At 36.2% G+C, this 25,711-nt stretch overlaps 1 protein-coding gene across 3 annotated transcripts in view; it reads right to left on the bottom strand.

Moving 5' to 3' along the window:
• Positions 1 to 24,294, bottom strand: part of LOC105835612 (protein FAM102B) — a 70,465-nt gene extending 46,171 nt beyond the window's left edge. For 2 of the 3 annotated variants that reach the window (XM_012679062.3, XM_012679063.3), the window contains exons 1-2: positions 23,928 to 24,294; positions 18,645 to 19,540 (exon numbers count right to left, since the gene is read on the bottom strand). In XM_012679062.3, the coding sequence (XP_012534516.1) occupies positions 18,645 to 18,790 (146 nt within the window). In that variant the 5' untranslated portion in view covers positions 18,791 to 19,540; positions 23,928 to 24,294. The remainder of the gene's footprint in view (positions 1 to 18,644; positions 19,541 to 23,927) is intronic. The other variant, XM_012679064.3, reaches the window with a different exon arrangement.
• Positions 24,295 to 25,711: the final 1,417 nt, after the last annotated feature.

Below are 25,711 nucleotides of genomic sequence, written 5' to 3'. Positions count from 1 at the left end.
GGCTAAATAACATCCAGCGCGCTCCTGAAGAAGGCAAAAATGTCACCCACACTTCACACTTCGAAATAAAAATTTCGTTGTTGCACCACTTTCCCGCGACCGATAAATAAAATATAATCAAGACGCTGTATAATTAAATAAAAGAAGACGCTCGATAAGCAGAAGGATATAAAGCATAAATAACCTGTTTTTTTTTTTCAAAATATAAATATAAATCGATGTCGACTTTTAGCACAGTTTATAAAATCGATCTTCAACATCATTTGTCAATCAAAGTGCCGGCGCTATTGTTACATTAAAAAATCTATCAATAACTTATGTTTCTCAGAAATATTTGCGGCAATTTATCATTATCATACGCGCAACGCAAATTTTACACAAAGAATTTTTTATAAAGGTATTGTGATAACGTGGGGAGAAAGTAGTCTTTCCTAAAGTTATCTTCACACAGTTCGATGATTCATGATAGAATGAATGACTAATGACGATGAGATTACGAAATACCTAAGAGATTTATGACAGCAGAGTCGAATGAGATATTACCTGTAGTAATTTTATACGTAATAACTGGACAATCTTCACGTAATTTCTGAACAAAAATTCAACAGATTCTAACAATTTCTAATTTTACTATACACGGAGAGAATTTTCTCTTAAAAATTACCCTGAAAATCGTGGTAATTGTGAGACAACGTAAACCTTGGAAAATTTTACCATACTTTTAATAAAATTTACAAAAATTTAGTAAAGTTTAGTAAAATTTTAAGAAAATTTGGCTAAGTTTTAGTAAATTTTACTATACTTCTAACAAAATTTACTAAAACTTAGCCAAATTTTCTTAAAATTTTACTAAACTTTACTAAATTTTTGTAAATTTTATTAAAAGTATGGTAAAATTTTCCAAGGTTTACGTTGTCTCATAATTACCACGATTTTCAGGGTAATTTTTAAGAGAAAATTCTCTCCGTGTACAAATGTTTTAATATACATTTAATAATATTCGTGTATGCAATTATTATTATGTAATAATGCAAATTATTTATTTGAGGCACTTATTCCGCCCGGTTACTGACCGGTTATTAAACCGGCAATATTTTATCACTTTCGTATTAATAGCTTTTCACTTTTATCACTTACGCGATTCTGAGAACGATCTTTCTCGCAATTAAAGTACGAGAACGTTTGCACTAGTTACATTAAAGTCCCGTAAGCACAATTTTCTCTCGAGTTATTATATACGACTGAAACTTTGTAAGGGAAGGTTTATCGGCGGGTTTTGTTACGATACAAATTCTCAAAGAGAATTCACGTTGCACGTGCTGCGAACAATATTTCAAGGCTGCGTCTGGATGGAAGTATCGGCCAAGGTTGAATAAACATATTGAAGAATATGTTTCAACAACTGGCACGCTGATGTTACCTCGATACTAGAATATTGTTCAAATGAAATATTTCGATTTAATGACACGAGATGACATTGGAGGAGATGCTTCTTGCGTATTTTTCCTGCGAGCTCGTAAATATCCTACACGTTGATGCAATATGTAATTTAAGAGCAAAAGAACGAAAGAATTATATTACAACCCATCAATTGTAATATGATCCCTTGTTTATAAGTTTTTTAACATTCTCACTTTTTCCTATAATGTATATTTTTGAATAGATTTTACTGAAACTGTCGGTATTGAACTGGCTTTGTTAAAATGTGATTACGCGTTTACAAAACATTCGTTTCAACCCACAAACCATTGTATCACAGTATTTTCTCCTATCGCACGTTTTTCAGTGAACTTATTGTATCGCAGTAGAATGATTGAAGCTTTATGCTTTACGATGGAATATATCACTAGCGTTTCAAGGTGATCTGAAGAAAGGTTAACCAAAATTCGGTTGATCAATACTGGAAGAAAACGTGATTCATATTAAGCTCGTCGACATAACTCGCCTATATGAAAAGGAGATCTCTTCTCGAATCTCGGCTACCCTAAGCTCACACGGAACCGCCCAAGCGACTGCAGTTAAGAAGCAATAAAGCTAAGAAGCAATCGCTGCAAATGAAATTCGTGCGACCTCGAGAGAACCCGTAATTTCACCAGCGCGGGGATACGCCTTTTTGCCGCGATATAAAACACACGCCGAGATCAGGCCGAGTCCAAACAAGTGTAGTTTCCAATTCAGATTAATAAAAAATATGATTTGTAGCGACCGTCTCAAGGTTAGCTCAAGATGGTGGGATCAGGAGGTCAGGGCGAACCCAATCGATGCCAAATGATCGCAGAGTTCAATTTAACGGTCGCGATGTCATAAGATTAGAAAATCATACTTAAATCTGCATTTACATTTTACATAACGTACAAACTTGAAATTATAGTAAAACATGACATATATAATTTTTCCTTATTATGTCTCACGATTTCTCTAATAGTCAATAATATTATAACGTATTTACTAATAAATGAACAATTGCAATTTTAGCAATTACAAAATGCATTATTCAAATACTTCATAATTTGTTAGGTAGTAGTTCTTACACATATATATTTTAACACAAATTGTATTACAGTTGAATAGATATTGTCTTGTTTTACATTTTTAAGAAATGTAAACCGCAATGTAAATTGTACACAATAAAGCACGCCAATAAAATACTATTAGAAATGACAGACTATTATTCTAACTGTGCACACATATCCTACACGTATCCTTCGCCGCTTCCAGCTTTATTTCCATCCTTTGGGTGTTAACTGCCGTTTTACTATTCACCGTTGGCCAGTTTATAGATCTTTCAAAGTCAAAGAAGCTTAACACGGAAAATTACAACTTTCGTTAAGACGCTCTTTAAAATAAGCTGTAAAAATGCAGTAAAACTTTCGCATTTTTATTGAAATAATTTTAAAATATTAATAAAAAAATGTAAAATGCAATTAAAATAAATTGACGTACCCTGTTAAAAAAAAAAAAAAAAAGAGAATATACGTATAATTTTTTCTGCTATTTTTGAGTAAAGCAAAAACAAGTATCTATCCTGATTAATTCCGCGGCGCCAGCAAGCAGTTCTCACTTTTCGCGATTTGTTTCCTCTTTTGTCCATGCTGGCCACTTATCATGGAGCGAAAGAGATTCTGCATTCAGAGCAGATTTACGTGGGCGTTCAAGGTCAATGGGAGGCGGAAACGCTCGTGCGATCGATGTCGGCAATCCGGATTATCGTTTGGCAGAGATACCTGTGACGGGCTTTAATACGCCACTAGCGCTATGGTAAACGCATCGCTTCTTGTACTTCCCCGTACTCGACCGCTTGCTATTTTATTCTACGACTGACGATGCCAAAAAACGAAAGTTGTCTCTTCGTCGCTCGCTCGCCCACACGATTCCAGTTCAATTCAGCGAAGCTTCGGCAGAAGAAAGATAACCGTCCCGTCCTCACAGAGCATCATTCTCGGAGAATGTGACTATATCTCGCGCGAAAGGAAATAGAAATGTCTCAAATGCGCAACTTTTTCGGGGAAACTGACTTGTTTCGATAGCGAGCTTCCCGGTTTCGATCCCGTACGACGAAAGTCCGAAATAAAAACCGATTTTTCCGGGAGCTCTCGCTCGGGGAAAACCAAGCGAAGAAATCACCCCCGCCGTCGTCATTTAGGCTAGCGATAACTTTAGGCCGGGCGCATCACAAACAGCTGTCGAGATTCGCGAGGACTCGAACATGCGGGAACTAACAAGATCCTGGGAAATTCGGGTCTCGAAAACGTCTGTTCGCGTTGCACCCAAATCTCTGAACTGCCCATTGAACCACTAAGTTTCGACAGTTCGGTATCACGAACCGTTCGCGCGCGTTGCAAGTCATGGATACGAATCTTCAATGGGACTATAGAGGCTTTGGTCTAACCACGCGATTCCGAAAGGATGCGTCCTGGATAATCTAATGAATATTCAGCTAGGATTGGGATCATCTTCTTCAACAAGAGCACGTATTAAGGACATCTCAATTAAACTGTGAACACTTTAGCTTTTCAATTAGGAGAATTGTTTGCGTAGCGTTTTCAATAAAATGTAAGACGTTAAATTGCTACTTAATATGTGAATTAGACAATTCTGAAGACCTAATATAGTTTATTTTATAAGAATTACAATACATAATTATGACAATTACACAAAATAAATTAACAAATTATTACTTGTCAGAAAACTCTCACTGGTATAAAAAAATAAACAAACACTGTAACAACTTTCTGTAACATGGAATCTTTCACTGAAAAAATACGTTCAGAGAAGAATCATCGGATTATCTTGTCAAAAAGAAATAACATCATTCTGTGAGGGAATAATCCGTTCATTTCCGGAGGATATTTCATTTGCGATGATATTTCCAATGATTGGATTTTTTTCTCAATCTGAATGATCGTAAATAGCTGTTTGTTACTTTTTGAAAGCCTAATTCAGTCGAACATTTTTCTCAGTGTATATTAATTAAAGCATTTTGATTATCTGCTATCAAATTACTATTTTGATTATTGCTAACAAAATTTATTTTTCTCATCTTCTATTATAAAATATTTTAAAATATGTAAAATATATAAGTTCGTTTATTAAATAAATGTAATAAAATCTATGTGATACTTAATTAATCTATTGCAAAACTTGTCAAATTCTTACAAATGTCGCTTACCATAGCGAGTGCTGTAACGAGCTGATACGCAGCCAATGAAATAACTGTTGTGAAAATTGACGTCTGCTCCACTTCCGCGTGACAGTCACACAATTTTCAAAGGTAAACGATCGCGATGGATGGGAATATTCAATCGAATTGAAAGTCGCGTGGAAAAAAGAAACGACTTTGCTTCCAGCGGCGGTTCGTCTGTCAAACCTCTTGGAAGCACGCGGAAAGTGCAAGACGAAGACAAAATCGAGATGGAAAGAAGCGAAAGCAGACAAAGAAATACAATAGAATAAAAAATTTTATCAAAAATTTTCACGTTTAAAAAAATTAAAACACGACGCGAAAGAAAACGGGACAAAAATCGAAATTTTCCTTGTAATTAATGTAATAAAATTGTAATTTATGAACATATAAGAAATATTTTTAAGACTAAAATATTTTTTACGTGCTTATATAAGAATATACATCTAAGGATACGCACACACAGTAATAGAAATTATAATATAAATTAACTTATATATTTTATACGTATTTTATGCTATGTACATAACTTTCAATAAATATTTTTTTTATTATTTCAAATAAAAAAAAATTACATAAATTTTGAAACTTTTAAAATTTCAAAATCTGTAATAAAATTAACTATATATGTTTTCTTATATTCTGTGACTTACATTTCAGCAAGAAAGTACTTTCTCGGCTTGGACAAAATCTCGTTCGGTAGTTCGGTTCGCGCAGTAAAGTCAGTCGTATATATTATATTAAATATTTACTTATATACAGTACTAAGACTTTGCTACGGTACCACTTTGCCTGCCTTTTCACAGATCGAGGGTTTCTCTCGTTGGACAGATTGCAGACAATTTAATTTTAGATTTATCTATGACCCAATTTTCACTGGGTACTACAAAAAATAGTTTCCACTAAAAAAAAAATTTAATACACATCGATTTTTTCTTTGCTCTTCTTCTCCAAGACAATCGTTAATGAGAGACGACAGATTAAGTCGTGTATTGACGGGGAAATCTAAGTTAATGAACTGAAGCTGTAACGTCTCTTGTATTAGCAAGAAATCTAATTTTACTTACAAGATTTCAATCTAACAGACCTTTAGTGGCGATATCCGAAATAAACAGACTCCAATCCTTACATGTCTTTAAACCAAATTCTAGCGATGTTAGTTCTACTGAATTGACCTGTGTGTGTGTGTGTGTGTGTGTGTGTGTGTGTGTGTGTGTATTTTTAGCTTATTTCTGAAAACATATTATTTTTTTCATGATTCCGATGAACGAGTGTGGCCTACAAACTCTAAAACTGTAACAAATATTGTCAGTGAGGGGTTAACTAACTTAATAGAGATATTGCCAGTTGAAGTTAATAACAAAACGTATAATTCGTTAATTTTTTCATTTTTTAATTCGTTTTTTTACATATATTAATGTATTTATTTGGCACGGACACAAAATGAAGCGGGATGTACAAATACCTAAAGCCCCAACTATCAAACTTCTCTTCAAGGGAAGCATATTGTGGTAGTATCTAAAACTCCAAAAATGTTCCGTGAAGTAAATACAAAGAAAAAGACTATTGAAATTATTGAACTTCAGCTACGATAAAAGTATACCGTAAGTGTGTTGGAAAGTACCAGAAACTCTAAAACTGTCTAAGCTGTAAAACTGCCATAAAACTATATTACACAGACGTAACTCGATCGTTTATGGACTGTTATTTGACTATAATAATTTAACTATAATCCTATGTTATTATTATTGCAAGGAAAGTGACAGGGCAAATCGGTACGATTATCAGATAATTTTTGTACCGTTGTGCGAATCTCATGTTTTATGTTCTCGCTAATACGGGATTTTTGAACATTTGAATACTTTCAGAAATGCCCGTATCGATCGTCGGATGCGTAAACGTGTTCCGGAGTTTTCTGTCGGATTTAATTCGAAGATCCGACGGCGAAAAACGACCTGGTGAAAACGGGAGAAATCGAACGTGATCACCATCTCTCCGAACGTCAATCCATCAATGGGCCGTACGTGTTCTTCTCTTCGATCTTCACCTGATCCCAGCGCGAAGTAAAACTTCAAGTACACACTTGCAACCTTGCTTTTTTAGTGAAAAGCATTTTCGCTACGTACGTGCGCCTCCGTCATTAATTCAACTTGTCCACAGTTCTTCGGCATGGTAGACAATTTACCGTCGTATTTTAATTCAAATTAATTAACGTAATTAAAGAGACTGCAATTAAAACGTCGTCTCGTAGTTTCAATAAATCATGAATTAGACTTTGTCGTGTTAGCTCTCTTCTTTTTACATTTATTTCATTTATCCTTAATCAATAAAATAAATAGATGAGAAATTATGAGTGACGACTTCGTCTCTGTGAGAAGCAAAAACTTCGAAGATTATTCTTCAGGAAATCCTCACGGCAACTTCTCTAAAAACCTGGTAAATCAAATTCACAGAGGTAAACAGCGAGAACTTATTCCCCGCGAGCAGGTAAAAAGTACCCGTCAAAGTTATCAGCATTCTGCACGAGCGTTCCACCGTGAAGGATAATGAGCTTTCCATTTATCGCGGACAAGAGATAGCGCGTTCTATAAGGAAGAAATGCGATCGCGGAAGACTTTTTCGGCAAACGTTCCGAAAGCAAGGACGTTCGAGGAAAAGGTTCCCGTTTCAGAGCGCGTGACTATACCCGATGGTGGCGACGATAGATACGCGTGTGAATGGCGACACACGGTGCAGCATCGGGCATTACGATTATTACGATCAAGTGACCGCGACGAGAACGCAGAATGGAGTGGTGGCCCTGCTCATGGAGGATAAGAGGCGGCCGGCCCACTTATGAATTACCGTTACTACTTGCCAGTTTGCGCAGGCGAAAGCCACCGCGAGTGGATTTGAGGAGAGGACGCGGAAAACACTCATTTCGCGAGGTCGTGCGCGCGATCGGGGCACACAAATCAAGGAAATCGAGAATTTGTACGGAATTGAGTGATCTCTAAGATCCTAAATATAGTATCGACAGACGCACGTCATCGCCGTGCGAAATAAAAAGCCGTTTTCCTCGCGGAAAGATTGAAATTATGCAAATGAAATAATCACACAGTTGTTTTTCCGAACCCAATCGCTCGTTCCTCCTATATAGTCGAGAACAGTTTGCACTAGTAATTTTCCATTCTCGCTCGAGCTGCAAGAAGTGCCCCTGCACTTTTCTCTCCAGTTAATTATTTTTTAAATTTCACCGTCGTAATTCGAGCGATAAGTAATCTTCCTTGCCTACCTTCTCCTCCTCCTCCTCAATAATTTTAAACGTTAAGCATCATCAACACCGTGCGCGATAATGATAATTGAATCGATGTCGCCGAGAGTTATAAGCCAGAATACGTGCGTGATATAATCTCGCAATTTCCCGTAGCTAATACAGCGCGATGCATTACGGCTCACGCGCACATTGTGCACACTGGGGATAATTGAGGAGCCAAGAGATCGTCCTTAAAACGAGGCGCAGCTCCATCTGATAATTTCATATGTCCGTTTATCTTATACGCCATATCCGTTAATCCGCAGAATACACAATTGATAATTCGAAACGATAACCGACGGTACTTTCGCTTTTTCTTGGTTGCGTATCGGTAGCCCGCATAACAATCGATCCCGCCGCAGCACCGTGCCGTGTAAATGGGTACGGCCGATATTACATAATTGAAGGTATGCTCGAGAGGACATAATTGTTAAATTACATACCTCTAGAGGAAAAAGAATATCGTGTTAGAAAAAACGCGCTAAATTAGTGCAATCCGACTAACAACGTCGACAAAAGTATTTTTCTAGAATGTTTCAATTTTAATTATTAAATTATACATTTAAAAAAACCGCGCGAGGGAAAATGACCTAATAGATATTACTGCGTATAACCTACATCACGTTTCTTGTTAAAGCATCATCTAAGAATTTGGGTTTTTTACGTAATTCTTGGAAATCCTTCGATTACGCGTCGACTCTCAAATATCCATTATTTAAAGCAACTAAATTCGAAACACGGAAGCGTCAATTTGCATTTACTCTCGAAACGATCTAGTGGCATATCGAATGCAAACTGTAATTGTTATTAAATATTCTCGCACCACATAACTGCAGGCAATTATAAACGTGTAATGGATTATAGGACGAACTATGTTACAACTATTTCATCTATCTTTAATGCATGTACATTGAATATCGGTATAAATATGTATCACGTCTGCGGATTCTGCCAACTCGCGATAACATAGAAAATAATAAAATTCTGCGGAAATTTTGTTTAGAACGGCATAAAAAAAAAGTTATTTAGAAAGTTCACACAAAAGCCCTACAAACTCATATTTTTTTACAAAAGATTTATTGTTCTCATACTATAAATAATAAATTGTAAAACATACAGCAAACACTACTAAACTAAAGCTAATTTTTATATACCATCATTGTCGCGTTGCAAAACAATTTGAAATGCGCAAAAGAAAATTATTTCTTTAATTACGCACAGTAAAAATAAAATCAAAAGAAATAAATTATATGATATAATCATCGGGTTGTGATGTAATGTTTGTCTGTCGAGATAAACGATATCGGAACGATTACAGGTGTCGGTGACACGTTATAAACGGATCAATTGATACGTGTTACAACGTGTCAGACACGAGACGGCGGCACGGTCGATCCCTTTATGTGACCCTTTCAATTCCCATCCCTTCGGCAAATATGCCCACGGGAACACGATATATATCCCGTCTATCTCCGCGCGTGCATCAACATAATCATCCGCGTTGGTACACGCAGAAATATTAATGTAACGCTCGCCGCGGAGGCTGCCGGAGCAGCGTTGTAATCGGGCGTTTCCTCATCATCACGTATGAAGTGGTGTCAGGTCCTCGAGCACGGCCGGCCGGTCACTTCCACGCAGGGACAACGCGACAGGACATTGTCCATTATCGTCGCATGCCAGCCTCCTCCTAATTTTCTCCCTCCTTTTTCCCTGCCTGTCCGTGCCTCACTCGTAAATCTCCTCGCGGCTCTCCCAAGTAAATGGTCCACGAGAATCGAACCCTCCTCTCCCCCCTCCCCCCTTTCCGCTCCCGGCTGCGACGCGATCGTAAAAAAAGCCCAAGCCAATTTTTATATTTCGGTCACGGCCAAAATATAAAATCGCGGGAGAAGCGATTCTCACCTTTGGATATGTAGGTCTAATCTCTCCCTTTAGCCCGCGATTATAAGTAAGTTTCAAAAAGGAAGGCCTTTTGCCATTATATAGAGATTCTAATTTAATTTTCTACCTTATGTTTTCACTTTATGCATATCCATTTCGTGAAGAAAGATAATCACGAATGTAAGCACAAAAAAACAACCTTTTTTCTTGAGATAACTTTTATAAAAATATTTCCTTCTCATTATAATATATGTATAGAAATTTGATTCAATTTCAACTTCTAAGGAAAGTAATTAGACGAGAGAAAGGTAAAAAAAAGAGAAAAAAAATTATTTCAGCCAACCATCTCGAGATCCACGCGAAGAAATAAAAGAAATATTCAGAGATCTCTCTCTACGAACGTCCTTGAGTAAGTAGTACAAGTTTCCAAATTGTGTCCCTTTTTCCCCTTATTACTATTTGGCACGAGAACGCTGGGGGAAATTTTTTTCTCTAACACGCCTAATAATTCCCCGTAGCTGCTCTTTCTCTCTATTGTCTGCGTTTCGCCGTTATCGATTTCTCGTCGACTATAAATTTGGAGATTCGCCGCATCGTCGCGTGGGATTTTCATTCCGAGACTAGCCGGCGAACAGGGGGTCTGGGAGACACACGATTTCGCGTAAGGTCATGGTTCAAAGTGGCGCAGCTGACGGAAGTTAAGCACGACGGGCAAAGCAGTTACTACTAACTTGAAACGCTTATCTCGATCCGATTATAAAGCTCGGTCTACCATTCTGTCGCCTAAGGTGCAATTCAACGCCACTTATCTTACACAGATGTAATTCAGATTAAACTTCTATTCCGCGAAGTAAAAACTTAAAGTAAAAACCTACTGTCAAATGTATGGAGAAATATCGTTTTTGTATAACTTTCGAACATGTTACTTTATCGGACAGATTTACTATGCATTATTCTGCTTATCGGTACCATTTTGTTTTACGAGTGCGAAGGAATAAATCCAAGCGATTACAGCAACTATTACGCGAGCAATATTTTAGTACTTTTGAAATTATTTATCATTTGCGTGTTTTCTCTCAGCCATTTCTTTGTGTTCTAAAGAAATTTAAATCGAGGAAAGTTCTTGCACCAGAATGTGAAACTACTTCCCTTCTGCGACAGCAAAATGCATGAATAAACTATGCAAAACCGTAAAATTTTGTGAGTTGATTGCTTTCTCTCGCGATGTATAAGTCACTGGTTTGGCAAACCAAATAGATTTTCGCGTAGGTGGCGAGTTGAAAAAGGCGGAAGAGATTAGGATTTCTCGCCGATAAATTCTCGTTGAATTCAGTTTTCCGTTCTAAGCGCGAGCAGCAAAACGTACGACACAAAGGCACTGAATGAGCAATGAATTACTCTAACTCTGTATTAACACGCGAATGCTCTCATTACGCAGCTATCTTACATATAAGAGTTCCATCGCAGCATCGACCCCACCTTTGTCCCCGTTTCTCTCACCACTTGTCGTTTTGATTTCAAATGTCAATTAATTGCTGCCGGTTTCGCCGAGCCGAGGCTATTATTCCCCTCGTCATGAAACTTACAGTTTACTTTATCTAACACTGATGTTATTTATTAAGTGTTCTAATTAGTAAATGACGTGTATTAACTCCTTTAACGTTTGTTCTATTATGGACATCGTTTCTTTCATTTGTAATGCAGTTTTAAACGGGCACTCTTAGAACAGCCGTTCCAAACGCATTCTATGTTAAAATCTTTTCATGTGGTATATATCTTAATTTTAGATGAACTAATAAAATCATCATTATTTTCGTAATGACTCAGATTTTCAAGAAATACAGGCAAAAATAGCACATATATTCCGACCGCATCCCGTGCCAACTCTGTGTCTATCAACCTCTGAAAATTTATATTTAATTTGCTTCTGCATGTACAAACTATCTCGTAAATTTTATTCCTTTCATTCGTTCTTTTTAAAAAGTTCACGGTCGATTGTTCATTAAACCTGATTTGACGATGTCTCTCATCAAAACTTTTTAATTGTCAATCTTAAATATTTCAATGGCTAAAGTATAAATTAAAATATTATTAATTGAAGTTAAAATCTTCTCGAACCACCGCGAGGTAATAGAATAATATTTCTTGTTGAGCATGCGTGCGGCTTAATTAAATGAATGGTCTCCGTGCTGTAATTTTGATTGCATACAGTCAGAAAAATTAATTCTAAAATTATGGTTTCTCCGTAGCTGAATAGAGTGTTGACAACTGTGAGACACCTAAGACTCGTCACAGTCGTACGCAGCGTGTTAAATGCGCGGCGGAAATGTGGGTCAATGCGATATCATACTATGTAATTCTTTATTATGACTGAAAACGCAGTGAAGTGCATCGTGTAATTAATTAGCAACTAAATAAGCGTTCCGAATGATGTTTTAATAATTCAATTATTAAGTCACGGCTGATGCGGTAATACGCGCGTGATTAACATAACTCGTCAAAAAATCGTTTTTCACGATAACGAGTGACCCTTAAAAGACGCTATCTAAATAATCATTTGCGTACTCGAGCAATTAATCAAACTTTATATTCCTGTTATGTATTTTTGAAGTGCATACTTCGAGGTTGAAAGAAACAGTTCACATTAACTGATAACTCCTTTTCCCTTGAGGAATGCATAGAGACAATGCATTTATCTTATATGCGCCGTACACTGACATTATACTTATTACAGCTAATCGATAGATATAATAATGGATTGATATATGTAGATTATCAGAGAAGCCTTGTTATGACCTTATTTCACGGTCTTTTTTAACTATGCTTTTCCGTAAAAACTTCATTTTATCGTTCTACGTAGAATTATATAAAAATATAAAGGCAATAAAAATATCTTTTTTATCGCATCTTTGTGTACCGTATTTTCTTTTCCTTAACAAAAAGTCTATATACGTCGCAAATAGTAGTTTTTTTCTTCATCTGAATTCTTCATCTGAATTACTTTTACAATGGAAGATAAGTGGGGAAACCTGAAAATAACCAGAGAAAGCTCCCAAGTGCTGTAAATCCTCAGCATGTGTCTTCTAATTTTGAATTATTTCTGTAAAAGTGCTGCGATACCATTGTCGGGACAAGGAAAACTTTTAAATTGCACGAGCAATCATCCAAAAGAAATCATTCAGAAAGTTGTACGAGAGGATTAAACTGAATTAAAGTTTTCTAAACGCATCAGAAATACCAATGGGAATTAATGATGCACAAATAACTATATAATCAATCGTTTAACCGGAATAAATGTTTGAATCAATGGCATAAATATTTGCAGGATCAAATAAACTTTCGTAAAAAATATATATAATTTTTAAAAATTATACATAAAGGCCCATATTCTCGACTCACTTTTATCGATAAAAGCACTTTTAATCATATGTAATCATAATCATGTATTCAAAAGCATTTTTATCGATAAAAATGAGTCGAGAATATGGGTCAAAATCTTTTATGTATGTATAAGATTTCATATTATAAATAATTATTCTGATACATATACAGTTTTTGCTTTTCTCACAAAAGCAGCAATTTATATATATATATATTAAAATAAAACGATATTTACAATTAAAATATTATTCTTTTCTATTTATTTTAATATCTTCCGTTAATTAAACATTATTCTTCAAACACATAAATAAAGTGACTTATTATACATACAATTAAATAGATAATTTTTTTAAAATCCAATAAGTATATCCATATGCTGCAAATATTTGCAAACACATATATACATATTGTATAGTGTGATAACGAATGACTCTAATTGGATTTAACACAACGTGTTAACGTTTCTTTCACTTCGTGGCTGGGATAAGGGATCGCAGTTCGTTAGCGACTTAATTGACGTGGAGAAGAATTTAGAAAGGGGAATTCAAGAAAGACTATATATATTTAGACGAAACAGAAAGCGACTACACAATTAATGAACACGACGCTATTATAATACATAAAACTCTTTTTTTTTTTTTAAGTCAATACTAACAAAGTTTAGCGCCTTTCAAGCTCTATTCTGATGCAGGTGCAATAATATCCTCGTGTCTCGACAAACACATGCCGATATCCGAAATAAAAGCAGCGGTTTTTAAAAGCGGTTTCACGCGGATGCGACCAGTACACGTCATAGAGTCGGATCATTTTTGCGCGACTGGTTTTATCGACTACGTTATTTTGCTATACGGATGGAAAAAATTTATCACACGGCAAAGAAATAAAACAAATATATTCGAGAATGAAAGAAATAAATTCGAAAGTGATGAAATAATATTTCAGCGAAAAATACACGACACGCACTCATCTCTCTACAATATATACATATATGTATATAATACGAAGTAGTACTATGGCTTTTGTAGGCACTATACTTATAGGGTTATTTTTACATTTTAATATTTAATATTTTATTCGGATCTACACATTTCGAGTTATACAAAAGTTTAACAATAAATTTTGGTTAGTAGGCGCCTAAGTTGATCTCTCAACAGGCCTTAACAAGGCTTTTTTTCAAAATTTTCATACCAAAATAATTATTCAAAATTAGTTGATTAAGTAAGTAGGGATCACCTTTTCCTCTATAATTTTTATGCATTTATTTTTACTTTCTAATCTAAAAGACTATCGTTTCGAAATTTGAAAAAATAACACGCTAGAAAATAACACTTCAGAATATCCTACTTCTAAGAAAAAAATATACTTCACGTTTCACCATTATTCTTCATGCGGTGAAAATGCGTCGTTAAGCAGAAACGCTTATACAAATGATGGTGGAATTTATGCCGCACGCACTTGCACTACACAGATAAAAACATTATTCTACTTACAGAAAGAGAGAGAGAGAGAGAGAGAAAGAGAAGAAAGCATACGACACCGCGCATAATGCACGGGATACAAACATCGTGGTGTTGGTTCTCTCGCTATAAGCGAGACAATGACTCGTTTTGTTAAACAGCGCGAGCTCTCTTTGCAACTTCGCAGTCTTCGATTTACTGTATTCGACGTCGTGTTGTTCCGCGAAAAAGCAGGAACATGCAAATCGTCATTGTGAAACTCATTAATTTCACACTTTGAGGGGAAAGTTAAAAACGAATAGTTAAAATTGGAAGGCATGTGCACCCTTTAGATCAAAAACGCTGTGTGTGTGTGTGTGTATATATTCACGAAATTTAACTCGGAAAGTTTTAATCGTATGGCACGCTCGGTGCTCTAAATTTCCCGCGCTTCTTTCTACGAGATGAACCGTGCCGTAGTACACAAAAACCGATCCTATTTAGGACATAGGATTTTATACTACCGCACGATATATCCCTCTCGGATGTGTACCATCGATTTCAAGTGGATTGGATCGCAATCAACTCGACTGGTGCTTTAAGCTCCGAAAGCGTTCGCGGCAATTAATAATAGAGAAAGAGAGATCAGCTGCGCTTATACAAGAGCGAACGCATTGTTCTGAGAAATCTTGACACGTTCATGCGTTTAATAAGCAGGTAGCAAGAAACAAAAATAATAGCAGAAAGTAGTTAAAGTAGCGACACAACGAACAATCACGCGAGACATGCTGGCGTCTCAGGCGTTTTATATAGAATGTTATTGCAAACGTATAAATTGTAAAATTAACGATCTCGAATGTTCTGCAAATCATTTAGGCTACGTCTGGCTATTTATCTAACGTACGACTGTTCAGCTATTTTGACAAATCCGAGTGTACCAGATTTACGTATAACTTCACTGCATTGTCATGTACAATTACAACACTGCCTATATACATAAATCCCCTCACGAGGAAACATTTACGTTGTATCTCGACGTTTGTCGAATTAATATATTATTTGAGATCGCTATCATGATTACTAAGTAATGGTTAATACAATCATTTATAATAAAAATTAAGACTTAATATAAAAATTGCATTATTTTTTAAAATTGTTTCCAATTATTTTATAAAGTTTGCCATTTTAATTGTACACTGTACTGTCAACAGTTCAGCATATTTAATATTTACAGTTTTTAATTTGGTAAGTTTAATTAAATAATACTTATTAAAATACGTCCTATTTTTAATCGCATTCACGAGAGTCAATAACCCTCCGGAATATATTTATTCGCGAAAATTCAAATAGTGCAAATGTTTATCATAAATACGCGCGTTTCGCATAACTATATGTATATCTGTTTCACTATAGCAGCACATGCCATCTCTAGCTTCACACAGAAGATCGTGCTAAGAAGCGCCCTAAAACTTGAACACGGTCTTCGAGTTGGAGACTGTCTACAGCCGAACGAGCTTCCGGCTTGGTTCAACGAAGTTTTAATGGTTCATCAGAAAAAGCAAACTGTGCGCCACGCTAAATATAGGTCTCGACTATGGCGGGCTATTATACGCTCGCAAATTCCATACTGGCGTCTTGCGGCGTCTCGCCATAATAAGAGAATCCTAACGTGCGCGCTTCCGCGTCATCGCCGAGAATAAAATTTTCAGTTCGCGTACTCGCGCTTTTCTCTCGATCGCCGAGATATGATGAGCAAGCCTTTGAAGACGAAATAAAGCATAAAAACATCCAAGACTAAAAAAGAAGCTAATTACACGTGCTCCTATCATTTCAAAATAACTAGACAAAGATATGGAAATATAAATTTCAAAAAATATACAAAGATTTGGAAATTTTAGTTTTGTAAAATAATCCACAGATATGTTTCCACATTATATCAAATTAATATTAATGTTATTAATTATATACGTGTTTTAAGCTAAGAAGCTCTCGGAATGTTGCGTTTTCGGACGCTAATGTCACGGGACAAAAACTGTTTACACGTTTCTTACTATTCGAGTAAACTAAATGATATTAAATATCGAAAAAGAGTTAACGGAACTCATATAATTCATATTTACGCCGGATAACAAGCAGGTTAAATAAGCAGGTACCGAGAACTGCATTCCCGAGTGCATAGAAACGTGACGTACATTATTATATAGTGCAAAAATGCAAAGTTCACCGCGCCGGGCATAGTTGAAGTCTTTATTTCCGTCGAGGAGATCTATTTCTGGAAAGTCTCGAGTTCTATGGACAGCAATATAAATCTTGATAATTGTCGTAACAGTTTTTCACGACATTGTCAACGCTGTTTGCCGCAATATTGCAAACAGGAAACCAAGTTTGGTAAGATTAACATTCGTTGATATAAATAATTAAATGTTTAATAATAAACATCGCGCGCGTCGTAATTAATTACCATAAATTAATAATGCCCCAAATTCGCAATATGTTGCAATACAAGCAGCACGTTATTAAATTATTTTGCATTTATATATTCAATATCTAAATGTATTAAAATTTGCACGTTATTCCGTGAGATATTGAACAACTCGTACTTTACGTGTGTGCTGTGTATGTGTGCCAAATTAGCCCACATGCATTATGAAATTACATCAAAATTATATACGTGTTCTAAACTAATAGAGTCTGAATGTTCTTTGAGTGTTTAGAATAATTACTTCACGTTTTCGAATACTATCGCAAACAAATTTTGTACATGTTTCTCACTACTTGAGTAAAAACAATATTAATTTTAAAAATCAGAAAGTTAATGAAATCGTATAATGCCCGATAACAAGTTGAAATACATTAAATGGATATACATTAAGCGTGAGCGCTCACAGCGTAAGCATCATTTGTCTCTGTTTAATATCTAATAAATAATAAGAATATGAAATAATGCTTAAAGCGCTGTGAGCGTCCGTAATCTAAATGTATATGTTCCCAGTTTATACAATATAGTACGTATCTTATAAAACTAAAGATATGCGAATCATGCAGAAATCGAATCGAATTGAATCTTTAATTTGAGTACGAATCGAATTTTTCCGGATTTACATTACATGCTAATTTAAACGTAATAAAGTTCAACAATAGTTTTTAACAGACGAGAAAATTAATTGTAAGAATTTTAAAATATAAAATTACGATAAAAAAATGTAATAAGTAAAAATTTATTTATCCTAAGTAAAATTTATTCAGACAATAAGAGTAAAAATATATTATACTGATATATAAATATTGTATATATCATACAAATTAATATACATATAATATTACTATAAAAATACTTTAATGTATTTCATTAGAAAAATATAATATTTTTTCAAATATCCTAAATTCTATAAAATCATAATAAAAATTTATAAAAATGTTAAAAACGATTATTTATCATGTACACAAATTTCTGAATAATTTACAAGTATAGAAATTATAGAAAAATTTTGGAAATCGATAAATAGTCACAAAAATTACTACACGCTAATACAAGATTAGCGCGAGAGATACAAATAAAATAATCAAAATCAACAGGTTGATTTGAAATCAGATCATTGATTATTCAAAAGATCTTGAATTATTTGAACGTTTCAGATTCGAAAACGGTTCGAATTCGAGCTCTTTTCGTATAACCTCTACATAAAACAAAAAGTGATACAAAATCATGTTTTAATAATAAAATCAATTTATTAATTTTATTATTAATCACAACATTGTAAGTTCCAACCATCTTAACGCGCTTTAATGAAATCTCCCACTCAATTATTACAAATTTCTTTTGTAACATGTCGCAGTCATAATATTACAAAAGTACAATTTTCAAGTATAATAATTAATTAAATTCGTAAAACAGCATCCCGCTGCTTCAACTCAATTCTAACTCCTAGCTAGACAGCCACATTGCAATATCTTCGAAATGCACACTCACCTGGTGGAATGATCGACGAAGGAACCGCCGTCCAGGAGCCTCAGCTTGGCGAAAAGCACGGCATTGACGAATGGCACCGCCGTGAGCTCCTCCAGGTGGACCTCCACCGAGAATTTGTACTTTTTCTTCTTCATCATGAAGGCCATCTCACTGAGGCCGGGACACCGCACTTTGAATTCTGTTGCGTGTAATCACGCGCGAGTCCTCGGGCAAGTCCTGGCGGCAAGCGGGGGAGGGGGAGGGGACTCCTCGAGTCCGCCCACCTCTCGCAGACCTCTCCTGCGGCGACACTACCTACGTCCTTGACTTCGATTCAACGTACGCGGGTGAGCCCGGCCGATCGATGCATACCCGGCCGATTCCGTGATTCTTCCTGAAACCGGTCGTCCACGTCTCTCTCTCTCTCTCTCTCTTTCTCTCTCTCTCGCCCCCTCTCTTTCTCTCTCTCTCTCTCTCTCTCTCTCTCTCTCTGTTCAGCTGTCACTTCGCGGCTTCACGCACCATCGGTCTCACTGGACGACGTTCCGCGCGCGCGCGCACGCGCGAGAAAGTCATTCCCGACGTTCAATTACGAAAAATATAAACCGAAAGAGATAATGAAATCCGCTCCGAGTTGTTCAGTTTCTCGAGATTGCGCTTCCCATGCGCCGCGGGTGCTCGCCACGGATGCACCACAGAACGGGGGATAGAAGGATTATGTCGCGCGATTTCCGCCACCGGGAATTCTCCCTCAGAAGAGGAACAACGTGTCTCAGGAGCGACGCGGCTTTTTCGCGATGATCCCGCGGATGCTTCATCGACACCGCTCCTCGTTCCCACGTTCGTCGACGTCGCGACGAGGCTCAAGAGGAAGAAATGCAGCTGGCGCGCTCGCTCGTCATCCTCGTCGTCTGGAACTGCAAGCAGAATTCGGCGTTTTATTTACGCGTAACGACAGAGGGGAAAAGGAGGGGGGGGGAGGGTACCTAACCGGTTTACTTTGACGGAAAAGAAAATGTTCGGCGCGGCTCACTTGTCGCTCGCACAAAAAGGAACAAACGACACGGGCACAAAATGCGCATAAAATTCATTAAAAATGCAGTGAATTTGCGAAGCGCAATTAATCCTTATCCGCTATTCGGATCAATAAATTACACGTGTCCTCTCTACAGTATTCCACATAATATTATAATTGAAATTTTCTTTATCAGAATTGAAAAACGTTCAAAGTGTTGCGTGCGTGTGTCATGCATATATAAATTGGTAAAATAATAACAATAAAATGAAATAGTAAATTAATAACAATAAACAATGACGAGAAACAACATCGTGCAACAAAAAACAATTCCTATTTTTTTAGAATTATATATTTACATTTCTATTCAAACATGTAGATTCAATATAAGATATTGTTTGAATTAATTAATAGCCATTTGGCCTGTTTATTCATAAACGACTGATGTATTGAAATTTGTTGCAGCCGTCCAACATAACGTTCGAAAAAAACGAGCGTAGTATACAAAATTAATATACCAGAAAATGCATTCGTACAAGCAAATGCATAACATGTACGCTTACCCTTTAATATTTTAATAATGCATGGTATGGTTCCGAATGTTTACGCTATTTAGAAGGCAAAATTCAATATTGTATTACAGTAACATTTTCTCCAATTGCAAATATATATTTATTAAATAAAATAATAAATTAAATAATAAAAATAATGGCTTTAAAGAAAGCAAAATTGATCATACAATTATACGATTATCAAAAATCAAGTGGACAAAAATAAATATTATCTACAGGTACATGACGGAAGCAGATATCGTCCGAATTGTTATCTTTCAAGTTTGCGGAAGACGTCAAGATAACATTCTAAGTTTATCAATATTTTGTGTATGTTTCGTATTGCTAATATAAATTTTTAAATAATGCGCATATCGCGTTCTTTCTAATCGCGAGTCATTAATAAAGAATTAAATATATTATATAAACGTTTCCTTCAAATAAATCGAGATTGTTAAGAGAGAAGAAAAGAAAAAATTAAATTACTTTCTACTGTATTAACACATTAAATACACATTTCTAGTTAATGGATAATCGTGAAAGAAACGCCGCAACTCTACTTTATTTATTTTACGTTACTAAGCAAATAACATTTTCTGTCATTTGTGTTATAGTGATTTAAAACAAACTGAAAATAGTGATAGAATTTGTCGCAGAATCGTATGGGAAGATACGGCTCGTGAGAGAGAAATGCAAACTAGACGACCAATTAGAGGAACGGATGTTCCGAAAATGCTAATTGTACTCGCAAATGTGAACGAAGCGCGTTCCTTCCTGGAATCGAGTTTCGGGTTGCGAATTAAGTGACGCATCAATAGATGATGCATAGACTGAACCATCAGTCTACGCATCAACCTACGTCGGTTAAAAAAGCACGGTAGTTCAATGAGACGAGAATTTAAGCCGAAGAAGGGGGAACGACGCGAAAGAATTATGAAGACCAGAGGATAGCAATAAAAATGTTTGAAAGCCGCTTGACGCAGCAAGAAAATTTAATGCTTTTAACGCGTCGAGCAGCGTTTCAACAGAGCTCATCACAGCTTAAAATTTATGACGAACGAGCAGATCTTTTAATAAATTTACGATATACGTTTATGAAAAACAATAAAAACTGAAATACTAAAATGCTAACATTGATATCTAAAAAGTCACATAAATCAGAAATATATATCAGAAACATATTATATTTACATGTTCTCGTCTCCAAGTGTTTACATTTATCACAAGAAAAAAAATTTTAATAATTTATCTCAACAAATTTATTTCTTTTTTTCATCAAGTTGTTAGAGTATTATTAATCTTTGAAAGTTGAGTAATAATTGAGAATAATTAAATAATAATAAAATATTTTTCATTTGTATTAAGTGAAGAATATTTCAAAGACGCGAAGTTTCAAAGAATAATTTTGAGAAGTTACTTCTCACATCTTTATTTGACGTTTTATTTTAAGATTAACACAGAGATATATTCAGATCTTAAATATTAATTTTAAAAAGACTTTTTAAAAATAATTACACACAATGAAAATTTCTCTTACCAAAAAAAAGAGATTAACTTTAAATATATTAAAAAATCAGAGATTCTTCAATTATTCTAGGATATTACAAACTTTTTGAAATACATTATTCTTAAATTCTTAAACATCAAACTCCTTCCAATTGATTTAATACTTATAAGCCTTATGTATTTAAAAAATATTCTTTATTATAACTGGCCATTTTAATCACAAATAAAATATTCCAGAGATTATAATATCTACTATATTATTTTCAAAATAAAGGATTTATTTAATTTTTTATAATTAAAAACTTTATATTCGGAAACTGTCTTCAAAATATTCGTCAAATTTCGATTAGAAACAGCAACACAATCTTATTGTCTTTCGAAATTAAGAGAACTCATTGGTAATAGATTATCTGGTCATTAAGTGTCATTAACATGAATATCTACTCGACGATCTCGCTACTTCCTTAACTCGTTTGGCTTTTGAACAAGGACAACCACGATAAGGACGATTGAGAAGTACATAATCCCTTTTTCCTCAGACACTAATCTCCGCAAGATTAATCTCTCCGTGTAACGAATCAAAGAACGGATTACTCTGATTTGCATACACCTTCTTCATATACATTGGGAGTTATTCAGCAAAAGATATATATCGGCACAGGAAATTATTACATCTTTGTTGAATATCCGGTGAGAGACAAAAATAGAATTCCTCTGTCGAAATTTATCTCTTGTTAGAAAGATTGTGATTTATCGCAAAGAATGCCGAAAACAAATTTTGTTTTTTATTCATGTATTTAATATAAATATATTAAAGATTCCATTGTGATTCATACTTCAAACAATGCAAGGAACAAGTTTTGCTTCTCACTCATATATTTAACATAAATATATTAATTATACAATACGTATGTGTGTCAAATGTATATATATGTGAGTGTGGGAGAGGAGAGAGAACACTAAATTAATATTTATATTATGGTCTGCATTTAAAATGCTTATAAAAATGTTAGCACACTTTCTTCATCACTACCGCGTTCATGAAATGTAAAACAAGGATAGATGACAAAAAAAACAACATATCTTATAAACGCATTCTGAGTACAAATCTAAATATACGAACGAAAAACAAATCTTTTTTATAAACATATTTACGTAATATAATAATACAAATACACACGCATACATATTTTCTAAATTAATGTTCACATTATGTGCATCATATATGTTGTACTTCATGCAATTTATTATCCATATCTACAAAATATATTACGTACTTGTATCACTTAAATATACATAATATAAATAATTCAGGCACACGATTCCGACTTCCCCGCGTTCCAGCTATCGAATCGACGCGGTCAGACATAACCTAAAACGCCCCGAAATCCAGGGTCTCCCCGCGGAGGCGATCCCCATGTATCGCGCGCACGCGACGAGATTGTGAAAGTAGCGCGGAGCGAGAGCGCGGCGGCGATAAGGATACGCGCGTATGTACACATTATATATACGTACACACGTCTTATCGCTCGGTCGGCCAGTTGACAGATCGGCGATTAACCGAGCGTCCCGGGACGCCGTCATAGGAGGACACTGTCCTCTCTCCGCGGAGTCGAGTTCCGCGATCTCCGTTCGCGCGTCGGAGCGCCGTCGGATCACGGGTGGGATTTTGCGTTTGATCCCAACGAAGGGATCGCCGATCGCCCGGGAATTAAGTGAATCGACCATCAACGAGAGGAAACCGGAGCGCGCGCCGAGCGACGCGTGAGTTTCAGGTCGACACGAAGCGCGACACGGTGCCACGGACGGTGAAAGCGAGCCCACGTCCGGTTGTCGCGGGGCAGACCTCCGCGTCGACTTCATAACCTCTCTCGTGCGCGCGTCAGGCCAGCGAGGCACCCGCGGGCAGGATCGATTGATCCTCGGGGAGCGCTCCGATCCGGATTCTCGTCTCAGCGGATGCGCTCGCGCGAGTCGCAATGGAGCGAATTACGATCTGCACGGGAGAACCTCGTCGCGGATCGTCCGACGACGACGACGGCGGGAGATGCAATGGTTCTATAACCTCTTTCGCGCGCGCGTCGACGTCCCAATGCTCCATTTTCCTCGCCTCTCTCTCTCTCTCTCTCTTTGAACCGCGGAAATGACACCGCGAGGAAAATCACGGATAAGTCTCGGATTCGCAGACGGACAAACGAGCAGAATTTGGAAAATTGACGGGTGACTACTTACCGTGACTATGTACAAGTCCTTTTTGTACGCTAGCCGATTTCACGCACTCTCACACTTTTCGTGATCACGGGCGTCTCTCTCTCTCTCTCTCTTTCTCTCTCTCTGCGAGCTTTTGGCAACGTCTACGATCTATCACTGCGATCTCGATTATCACGGTGACAACAACAGTGACAGAACAACGACGACGACGATGGGGAGGACGACGATGAAAACGATCGCGGACCTCAACGCGAAAGATACAAGAGTGAACGAAGAGGCTGCCTCGACCGCTTCGCCTCTCACTCACCTCACACCCGACGTAACGGAGCTCGTCTGGCTCGCCTACGAACTGAGCCGAACTGCACTGCTGCACTCGGTGTCAGCGAGTAGATACGAGGGGCAAGTTTCTCGCGCATGCGTGACGCGCACCGCGGCCCCAGGGAAGTGCCTAGCTCGAGTAGAAAGAGGCGCGCCATTGTCGTCTGCGAAAAAATTAACAAGACATTTTTGGATCAATAAGAATTATGCAAATATCGAATGTATGCATATATATTTAATATTACATATTTTTATCTAATATATATTAGTTATTACAAATGATTATATCGTAATTAAGTATTAAAGTATACATTAATTTATAACTTTATGATTTAATCTTTTTGTCCTAAAAGTCTTTCGTTTAGAATGTCTCATACATGTACTATTATATCATCCTTCGCAACATATACTAAATTCTAAATTAAGATATCATTAAATAAATTTTTTTTAATTTCTTAAGATATCTCTTAATAGAAAACACGAAATAAATTGTTGTGTAATAAAAATTTAATAAACAAATGGTTTGTTATTAATTGCTTATTTTACACTTAGACAGTGACTCAAAAAGATAATATATTTCACAATTTTTAAAAATGATTTCTTAAAATTTACAATTAATAAATACTGAAATTTAACTCGATTTGAACACTAATACATTGTTAGTTGTGTCATCTTTCAAGAATTATAAAAGTTATGTACCTCCCATGAGAGTGTTCGATTAGTTGTAGGTTTGAATGACATCACATGCATATTATTATTGTTTATGATTATGTTAAATGATATAGCTATGTCTATGTATAATTAAGATTAATGCAACGTAATATACAAATAAAGATAAGGGATCATATTCAGAATGCGCTTATATGAAGATGTAAGCGCGGTTTAATTTTTTATCGCAATATTTTTCTATCTTTATCATTTATCTGACATAAAACAAAGATCATAATTCAGATAATAATGTTCTGCAGAATATTCTATGAATATCTGACAGTAAGATAGCTTAAAATTGATTTAAAATTGCAAACGCAAAGGTATCTGAAGAACATATTACACAGAATCATTACAGGGAACAGAAGGGCTATGTACGCGCCTTGTACACATATATTGAAGTATCGATACGACCTCTGCACACGAACGAGTATCGACACCATCAAAATAATGTTCAGGAGGAAATATCGATATCTTCAAAGTATCGGAATACAATCAATCGGAATGTAAAGACGCAGCGAGTATACCGATCTATCTAGCCATCCGCGGAGTACCGTCGCTGTGTATCGAGACCAAGGTATCGACACGTATCTCGCAGTATCTCGGGGGAATCAGTGGCGAATTCGCGATCCCTAGTCCCTACTCGAGACTTTTAAGCCGTAGGCCGTAGGCCGTAGGTACTCGCGAATGGCTGACCCCGCTGGCAACGTCGTCGTCGCCGTCGTCATCCTTTCTGTCAGGTGCGCCGCTCGCTACGGGAGAGTCATGTAAATGTCCGT

The sequence above is a fragment of the Monomorium pharaonis genome, chromosome 2 (assembly GCF_013373865.1).
Source record: "Monomorium pharaonis isolate MP-MQ-018 chromosome 2, ASM1337386v2, whole genome shotgun sequence".
Lineage (NCBI taxonomy): Eukaryota > Metazoa > Arthropoda > Insecta > Hymenoptera > Formicidae > Monomorium > Monomorium pharaonis.
The sequence above is the reverse complement of the archived record's forward strand: the minus strand, read 5'-3'. Positions and strand labels throughout refer to the sequence as shown.